The sequence below is a fragment of the Corapipo altera genome, unplaced genomic scaffold (assembly GCF_003945725.1).
Source record: "Corapipo altera isolate COAL_440 unplaced genomic scaffold, ASM394572v1 61411, whole genome shotgun sequence".
Classification (NCBI taxonomy): domain Eukaryota; kingdom Metazoa; phylum Chordata; class Aves; order Passeriformes; family Pipridae; genus Corapipo; species Corapipo altera.
In genome coordinates this window covers 2480867-2491033 of record NW_020884875.1, presented here as the reverse complement: position 1 = coordinate 2491033, position 10167 = coordinate 2480867, and the positions used below count along the sequence as shown (strand labels likewise).

At 36.3% G+C, this 10167-nt stretch overlaps 1 protein-coding gene across 1 annotated transcript; it reads left to right on the top strand.

The window, feature by feature from the left end:
* The first annotated feature begins 488 nt into the window (after positions 1–488).
* Positions 489–10144, top strand: CUNH5orf34 (chromosome unknown C5orf34 homolog). The gene is given in 12 exon segments (XM_027634479.1): positions 489–626; positions 2179–2720; positions 3336–3400; positions 3403–3430; positions 4638–4761; positions 5549–5640; positions 5856–5925; positions 6231–6401; positions 7051–7139; positions 7881–7973; positions 8764–8804; positions 9525–10144. Coding segments are annotated over 12 exon segments (1656 nt in total). The 3' UTR covers positions 9728–10144.
* The last annotated feature ends 23 nt before the right edge of the window (positions 10145–10167 follow it).

Genomic DNA, 10167 nt, shown 5'->3' with positions numbered 1-10167 from the left:
AGAAATACTGGAAAATCATGAAGTGAGACTTTTGTTTGAAGTAGTGGAGAAGTTTGCTGTCTCTGTACCTGTGTGTGAAGCTTGGTAAGAGCTTTAAGCCATTACTGCAGTAGGGAAAAATTAGTTATAACTCTGTCCTGCTGCATAAGGTACACACCATAATCTTTTTGTTAAACACTTAAGTCTTTCTTACTTGTCTTAGATCTCACAGAACTTTAATACAAATTCGTGACAGTGGCATGAGATGTGAGGAGAGCAAAACAAAGCAGCAGGTTTCTGATTGTCAGAATCACCCTTTGCTGCTTGTCTGCCCACTTTTAATTGCCCGTTGTTCTATGTATGATAGAAATGAGTCTTAAAGATTATTTCACCTGATTTTAGCATTTACACATTTCAAGTGCTGCATATATGTTTCTCATCTACAGGTTTCTGAACAATGCCTTGCAAAGATATAACCATTTAAAAAGATGGATTTGTGTTATGGTGTAATGGTAAATCAGCGAAGGCAGAGAAGCATGGAGAGCAAACTTTGGGGGATATGTGAAGCAAGCTTCTTTAGCAATGGTTCTGAAAAGAAACAGGCTTCACATTCAGATTTGAACAGGAGAACCAAGCTTCACAGATCAGTAAAAGTGTGCACAGTATTTCCCACTCTGAAAAATCTAATTGTGATTTAACAGAAATGTTTAGTATTTAAAAAGCACACTTTGTTTAATTTCAAACTGAGCTGCCAGAGTTGCTGTTTTGCATGTGCTTTGCTGTTGAGTGATTTTCATATTCAGAAATGAAGTCCACTTACTCTCAGTAGTTTCCTACAAAGAAGGTCTTAGTACTTATTGGCCCTTTTTTTTCTTTTTTTTTTTTAGGTAAACAAATGGTCACTCAGTTTTGACCATTGGGTTTTAGGTTAGTTGCAGCACTACAGAAAGAAGCAAAACTATGTCAGGTATCACAGGTATCACAAATTGTGCAGAGCTGGGATTTTTTTTTTCAGTACAGTAATCCATTACAGCACTGAATATTTGTGACATTCGGTCTGGTTTGGAATAGTAATCTTTATTTCTCTCTGAGACAATACTTTCTTATCACATTTTGCCTTTCCTTCCTACTGCACAGAACTCATCCTATTACTGATAGCTCAAGTTTGCAACTTCTCTCTGATTGAATTGTGGTCCTAATCATCCAGTTTATGCCTGTGCATCCTGGTAATTAGTACAGGAACACAAAATTACATTCCAACAAAAAGCCAGATAGTACACTGTTTGTACCCTGAACTGCTGATTTGCCACTTCTACTTCAGTCTGTGGGACCTACTTCCACAGTTTCTTTGGTGAAGGTTTCAGCCATAGTAGTGAAATTGTCAGCAAAATACAGTGTATCACCCATAATAAAAACTAATATTCGTGACTCATTCATAATCCCAGTATATACTTTGAAACTTGCTTCAGGCAAGTACTGTACAGAATAATACTTATTAAAAAGGGTATTGCAAATAGAACGAGGGTATTTTGATGCATGGCTGTGCCTGCAGCCACTTGACTGGATGCTGATCTACTCTCTCCTGGGAAAACAGCTGTTGAGAATGAAAGTTGTACTGAACACACATCATCCATGATTGCACTGATCTGAGAAACTTGTACCTCCATAGGTAGGTAAGGGACGACTGTTGCAGCAAGACCATGTGCTCTAGTGTGGATCTTCAGCTGTGTTTATTAAGTGGTTTGAATGGGGATTGATAATGAATTGTCACTTGGCTGTAAACTGTCAATCCACTTAAACCAGCTTTGATTAATTTTAAATATTAGGGGATGGAGGGTGTTGGTGTATAATCTTCCAAAAAGGCAGCTAGGCATAATTTTAAAATTGTCCTTTACGAACTTAGACCTTGCCTATTCAGCTACAACTTCTGCTACCCAGTTCTAATTACACAGGTTGAATTTCCCTGCCCTGCGAATACGTAAATGTAAAGCAGCAGTTACTAGAGAATTATAAGTAGTCTGTCTCTGGGGTATGTTGTAGATGGGCAGCCTGCCTCCTCGTCTTCCAGAAGTGCCGATGTGGGGAGGCGAGGAATGAATGCCCGGTTGCCCACCCCCTGGCTTGGTGCGTAGGGAGGCAGGAGAAGCAGCACACAGTTCTGCGTGAGGCTCCCGTGGGCGAGTGGGGTGCTGCAGGTAGCAGCAGGTGAGGTATGCTCACCTTTACCTGTCAGAATTGCAGCAAGAATTTACAGTGGAGTTCTTATGCAAAGTCAGCCAGTCATCTGCAGCATCCTTACGCTCCTCTAAAAGGTACAGTGACTATCAAAATGGAAAACCAAGTAGTAACTCTGTTACAGAAATGGCGTTGAAACAAACAAGAATAGTGAATAAGAAAAATGAACATGGTTGTGCTGAAGGTAAATAGAGAGAACCAACCAAACCGAAGGACCAAGGAGACAGAGATGGAGACCCATTGTTCTACATCAGTTGTTCTTCTGAATACACATGGGTTACACAGTGTTGGTCTGTTTCCTCCTGTCCCGAAGAATGGAAATATCCTTTGTCTTTGGCACTGATGTGCTGTAACTTACATACTGTTAAAAATGTAATGAAGCCATGTGGGAAAAATAACCATGCACCTATCAAGGCTGACGTTGTAACAAACCCTGAAAGACATGAAATAGTTTCTTGTTTACCTACAGCTTTGCCCCTCAGCTGCAGAGCCCCACATTTACACAGGTAATTTAAGCTCTTTAAACTGTAAATGTTAACGTGTTTCACAATTCTGCAATTTGGAACTTCAGCCTCTAGGGAAATAACTGAATCCTAGCTATAAAAAAAAAAAAAATTAAGATCACTATCAGTTGGGGGTTTTTTAGAATCTTCTTCAAACATGACATTTGTGAAACCAAGAAACCAACATTCTGTATCTGTAATGAAACTATAGTAATTAGTCCAGAGAAAAAAATAAATTCTGTTTTCTAACATGCTGTATAAACATATAAATGGAAAAGAGAATAGTGAAAAAAGTACACAGGTGTTGGGTTGGGTTGGGTTTGTTTTTTTTTTAATTATTTTTGAGAAGATAATATTTCTGAGGTGGGTCAATGGCACGTGTTCTTTTGTCAGCATCACTAAAAATAAAAACATTTTCAGGGTTGAGAAGTTTAATTTAGTAACTAATGTGAATAACTAAGGAATTGGAGGACTCTGAAAATATGCAGCCCCTTCCTTTTGAATAGGTGTGCATGCATCAGTTCTAGTTACAGAAATGATTACCAGCACACACACAAAAGAAAAAAAACAACCAACCAATCTTTGGACTCAGTGAGACTTTTATTGCATTTTACACAGGTGGACTTTCTGTGACTTCTTGCAGAATGAAGACACTGAATACTATTCATACCCTCAGCTAATTCAGTTGTATGGTGCCAGGGTGTTTTTTATAGGTATGTAGGAAGTCACGTGTGTCATCATTGGAAGACTTTATTTGTATGGGAATTAAGCTTTAAGATGAAATGTCTTACTTTGTCCATTTATCACTCTTTGAGAAATTGAAGACAATCTTCATGTAAGAGTTTCTTCATTTCTCCTGTTTGTTCATTGGACTTCAGATTTTCTAGTACAGTGTATTTCCAGGTCTGAATCTGAAACCATGTTTAAGGCTTCTAAAGAAATGATCTAATTTCTTAAAGGTTTATTGGACAGCTGGACTTCCCTCAGATTTCACTGACAATCATGGTATTTGGTTTCTTTGCAAATTTCTTAGCGTTCCTTTTGACACTGATGATTTAATGCTTTAGAAATGTTTGTCTTGGTGACCTCCATAATTCACATTTTGCAGGCAGTTCAACTGTGGATTTTCCTGGCTAGTCACCTTGTCCATATGGTTAAAAAAAGAAAGACTTTTTTCTTTGAAATGCCCTTTCATATTGAAATGGTTATAATTGCTATCAGCATCTAAAGGTCTTTCATAAAAGCATCATTGCTGTTGAAACCTTTAATCCTTTTGCCCAGTGTTCTTCATTTTTCTTAGTGTAATTCCTAAATTTTCATCTCATCTGAACAAAATGTTTGCAGCACTTCAGAGCTTTTTTTCTCAGAAACCTCTTTTCTTTGAAAGTATGGTGGGTAGCCACACTTAACTCAAAAAAGTCCCACCTCCTAAGTCCAGGCATCTAACAACGGAGTTGTGTCATTAAGTGGGTTTTAGGCTCAAAGATACCATATGATCACAGATAAAAGACCATTGACATTAATGAGAAACACACAGCTGTATTGTGTTTTTGAGCTTCAGATTGTTCAGGAATCATTCAGTCTGACAGTTTTCTGTGTACACTAGGTAGGGCTGTTCTACTAAGAAAATTGTAGAATTCACTTCAGAATCACTGTATTTTGTGGTCAGTGATATGAGCAGCTCTTGTGAGATGCTTACCTCAACACACAAAAAAACTTTAATTAGCTTATTTAAATCCTCCCCCTCATGCACACATGCAAAGAAACAGCCCTGGTAATGCTAATCTTCTGTGTTAAAAGAAATTGTTGGTACATTTTGCTGTTTCTGCTTATTGCTTTCTTCAAGTGTACTAACCTGTTTTGCTTGTCTAATGAAACAGCATTTTAAATACCTGTTAAAAATTATGTTATTTTTCTTAGATTTATCCATGCTAGGACAAACATCACAGAAATTTATCCTGGTGATGACTCATTTTTCAAGTCAGAGGGAGCATTTTTTGGAAAATATTTCATACATTATGCAGTCCAAAAAGGAACGAAAAAGGTATAAAGCTATTTTAAAGTATATTCCAAATCCCTTCAAGTTAGCAGCTTTCTTAGTTTTAATACATTTGGCTATGCACTCTGTAGTGAATTATGCCTGTATCAAGCCATTGATCATACAAAAAAAATGAGATTACTCCTGCTTCAGAAGGAGTATTTTTGGAAATTACAGACACAATAAGGAAAATTTTATTCACTGTCACATTTATTTTATCAAACCCAAGAGTAAGATACTACTACTACCATTTGTCGCTAATTTAGAAGTTTAGTTTTTAAACTAACATATTGATTATTAATCTTTATGGACTTGGAAGTGTTTTCTTTTCTACTGTATGGAGACAGAACCTAGAAGATGTGTTCTGGTTTTGCTACAAGACCAACTGTTCAGTGCTGGAGAAAGGAGTTTGCCTCTCTGTGTCTTCCTGTTGCTAAGTTTCCCCAGAGCAGAAATCCTCTCAAGTGCTTATGCGGTGCCTTGTATTTTTAAAGCAGAATTAAGGATCAGCTTCATACTCTTCAAACTCAGCCTTTAACTCATAGTCAGGTGTCATTACTCAGTAATGAACTACAGTCTACTCTGATAAGAGAACTTCTTGGCCCTTACTGAGTGCAGAGAAACTGAATATTTATTTTTTTTTTACTTTTTGAGGAGATAGTTGTTCTGGAGCAGATTTAAATGTGATTATAGTTTCTTTCTGGGAGATTAGAAATTTCATAATTTGCAAGCTTTTAATGCTGTTTTCATGCTATGGTACCTGTAACTAATTCATCTTTCTGCTCTACTGCAGATGGAAGAAAAAATGTATTCAGTGAACAGTCTTCCTCCTGATGTACCAGGAAATCCATACTCTATATCCTCCATTATTACTCAGGCAACCAAGTAACTTTACCTTTTTTACATTAATTCTTCTGACTTAGAAAGGACAGGAGTTAAAATTACACGTAACACTTATTATTTCATTAAGTATACAAATTAAAGGAATTTATATTAGCACTGAGGACATATGTAAACATAAAAAACAAAGCTCCGAACTGCTTAGAAGACATAATAAGAATGAAATGCTTAATATTTTGTTTGGTTTTTTTTCTCCTCAGAATACTTCATTATTGCTGCAAGACAAAACTGTTATTAAGTCATAACTATCATCTCTGGTGCTGGAAAGTGGTATGTAGCTGAAAATTTACTAATCTTTCAGTGTTATAGGGAAGATTATACAGACTATAGGGAATAGGACTAAATCTAGAGGAATGAATGTTCAGTGTATTCTCAGAGATCAGAAGGTAGATATTTGGGAGCCAAAAGCATGCACTGTAAAGTTATATTTATGAAACAGAAAGAAATTGCATGATGAAGAGAGCTGGTTGTAATTCGGGAAAAACAAGTGAATTGAAAATCTGGGCCATATACAAACAGCTATAATGATGTAAGTAATCTTTCCTCAAGTTTTTGATGTATCTGTTTGGTTCCAGGTACCTGAGACAGATGGATGAGAAATGTTGCTAGTTTTGCTGTATGAAAAGATTATTCCCAACATGGGAAGACTCGTTGTGTACTTGGATCATAAAGTCCATGCTGCTTTTTGGGATGGGTTGACCCTGATTGTGGTTTGGGATTTCAGCTCCTCCTCTAGTGAGATCCAGGTAACTCATAAGTTAGAGGAAGGACTATTCTTAAAACTTTTAATTGAAAAAGTGTTACTAGGAAATCAATGAGAAAATGAAGCAAAAGTTCTGATGCCTATAAAATACAAAAATAAAAAAGAATTGAAAATTCTACAGGTTTGGAGACGTTTCTATGCACTTTTAGAAATAATTTATTCTTGAATAGCACAAAGCAGGTGTTGGAGCTATGCCAAGGCCTTTTTCCCCTGCATTTGTCATAGCAGACTATACCACAGAATCACAGAATCAGTTAGGTTGGAAAAGACCTCCAAGATCGAGTCCAACCTGTGACCAAGCACCACCTTGTCAACTGGACCATGGCACTGAGTGCCACATCCATTCTTTTCTTAAACACCTCCAGGGACAGTGACTGCACCATCTCCCTGGGTAGCCCGTTCCAATACCTAATCACACTCTGTATAGAACTTCTTCCTAATGTCTGACCTAAACCTCCCCTGGCACAGCTTAAGACTGTGTACCAGATTCTATCCTTAGCAAAGCACAAACTTATAAGTGTTTGAACTGGATCGTTCATAGATACTTAATTCTTAAGTTGGCAAATTATACTTGCTTTTTCTTCTTCAGACTGCAGCAGAAGATTAATACTTGTAATGTTTTTTCTTTTAAGGTAAATGAAGATATAGGCTGGTGTAAGTTAACTACTCCTGATGGGGTACAGCAGTTAATACAAATAAGTCATCCTGGAGTCTATAAAAGGTATAAACAGTTTAAGTAATTTAAATATAAAATAATCCTGTACAAATCTATTTAGATGAAGAAGCAGTATTTACTGACAATATACTGGGAGGGCTGAACCAAACACATAATGATAAGAGCTCCGTCTTACATCTGGCAAAGATTCAGGACCTGTATGACCCAGGGCCACTGCATGCTGTCATTACATCATAATTGTTACAACACAATTGTTGCAATGTCTTTTTAGAAAAATAACTAGGGCTGCAACTTGGCATTTTCCTCAGTGGATAAGAAAAAAACCCAAAAGCATTTGTCCTGTGTAGAGTTGGTACATAACACTGGACAGCACTTTATCCAATTTTTGCTTTATTACAGATAATGACCTCTGCCTGCAGATTACTTTCTGTAATCTCCTTGCTCGAATTACAGCCTCATTATGGGTATCATCAGAAGCTTACTGTGCTGCATTTTAGCAAGCAGATATTCACAAACAAAAATAACCACTTGTACACTGTTCATCACAAATTATAACAGCTTTGTTACAGTTTTCTGTAACAGTATAAATCTAAATATGAAGGAGATTCTGGACAAAAAGAGTGAATCAAAAAATGACAAGGTGAACTAGAGAAAAAGCTAGATTTCGAACCATAGCATTTTCTTTCAGATCCAGATGGATTGCTTAACACTTTCAGGTTTTTGCTTAAATTAATAGTTTGTTTTTCATATAAATAACTGCTTTTTTGAATTTTCATATTAACATAGGTACATCAGAACAGCAATAGAATGGTGCAGAAGTTTGAGCGAAAGGAAAGAGATTGCTGAATATACTGCGCACTCTGTAACTGAAGAAAACTGGTATTCATTGTTGTCCTAAAAAACTGACTATAAATAACGTTGAAAACAAAACTCAAAAATATTATAAACTGCGAATTTTACAGATTGCATTTCCTAGTAGTCAAAAAGACCATTTATTTTGTATGGTTTTATATTTTTCATTCCGTTTTTAAAATGTTAGGTGAGTTCCAGGTAGAGGTTGTTTCATTGAGCCTGTCTTACTTAAATATCAGAATTATGGTGACTTGGCTAAAGGAGGATTAAAGTTACAGAGGTAGTATCTTGCAAGGCAAAAAAAGAGAAACTAGACAAAGAAAGGTGTCTTTTAACAGAACATCAAGCAATTCAAAACAGGATTTTGAACTTAGCAGTTTTATCTCTTGCTGATGTATCTGCCCTTCTTAACATGCTACTGACCAGAAGTCTACTGACATCACATGCAAACACTTTTGGGTATTAAAAATGTGTTAATTGACGTCAATTACACTTGTACTTGTTACTTAAATTATAGCAGATTCAGCTGATACATTTTATAGCTGATGAAATGAAAATTGTATCTATATTTATAGATACATAAAGCAAAGAGACTATTCTTAGAGCAGAGCCTTGATTTTTGGGAACACAAATGATTAATAAATGTCAGCCATTGAATAGTGGTATGAAAGAAATGAAGCATTTTTTTTTCACTTGGATTTTGCTGATCTAACTTTCAGTATTGCTGGAAACTGTTAAATAAAATCTGAGTTATAAAATGTCTTTGAGAACCTTTTATTATACTAAATAGTTTAATAACCTTTATTTTTTTGGACAGGTCTGCTGATGCTGAGCTAAAAAAAATACAGAGATTTAATTGTGTCCTTTTGAAAGCTGTAGATTTTTCACTTTTGTATTCTGCTGTTCATCTGTATGTTCAAATATTTACTTTAGATCATCAAAGGCTCTCTATCCCGTTCCTGCTTTCTTTTATTCCCTTACTCACTTCTTAAAATTACCTCTTTTTCTTATTTATCATTTTTGTTTTATCACTTATCTTGTCCAACTTCTACATCACAGCACCGAAATAAAAAAGTCACCGAAAAACAAAGCCCTTTAATGGTCATTGCATCAGTTTTGCTAAGAGTCATCTGCTGATCTGTTCTTGAAAGACAGAGAAGGCAGTTGCCTTGGGGCTTGTTGCTGCAGTACAGTATCTTTCTGTTTATCAGCTACCTTATTATTGTTTTATTGTCTTCAGCCAGCTCAAAATGTGCACTGTCCTGAATCTGCTTAAAGCCACTCTATAATAGTCTTTAAACCAGTGTACAATTCAATTAGTGCGAAAAGTGTACACTGTTTAACTCCAGTGTAACATTAGTTTTCTTTTTAAAGTAACTCTTGGAAAAATTGAAGTCTAAAAGACATTTTTATATAAATGTTATAGACATTTTAAGTAATATACCATCTTCATCTTTTGGCTATATGTAATTACCATGCTACAAAATGTGAGACTTTGCAATGCAGAATGATAAATACAGACATGCAGAATTATTTTTCTCATTAGGAGGAAGAGTTTTATCTTTTTCCTTAACAAAGTAACACTGGTTTTATTAGACAGTAGCAATGTTCCAGAAAGGAAGAATGCTGCAAAATCCAATCCATCTGGTATCGCTGTCAGAAAAAATGAAAGCGGGAGTGAATCGAAAGAACTCAGTGTCGGGTGTGTCTTGAAAGCTTTGGAGAAAACTTCTAAAGTCATTCAGGATATTGAACCTCTGCTTGCAGCTTCTGGGAAGTGAAGCTTTGTAGCAGATGAAGACCTGTGTTCCGTGTCCTCCTAGGAGCTGTCCCAGCTGTGTCTGAGGGAGCTCTGAGGGGCGACAGGAGGGCTGAAGTTGCCATTGTAACACCCGTGAAGTCTGTGAGCTGCCACTGTAATGTCAGTAACAGTGCCAGTGGTATATTTGGTATAGACAAAGAGAACAGGTGAAATAGTAGAGCACAGCCGCATAAATACATCATGGCTGACCTGACCTCGCTGCTTTTAAATGTATGAAGTTGTGTTTGAATCAACTGATTTTACAGAACAACTCAGTGAACTGCTGAACTGACTAGAGTAGGGATAGGCAGTTTTAATTGTAAAAACGTGCTTTTATTCAGAAGCTCACCCAGTCCAATAAAATGCTTCCCAAATGCTCTATATTCTTTTTTTTTTTTTTTTTTTTAGTAAATAAATAAT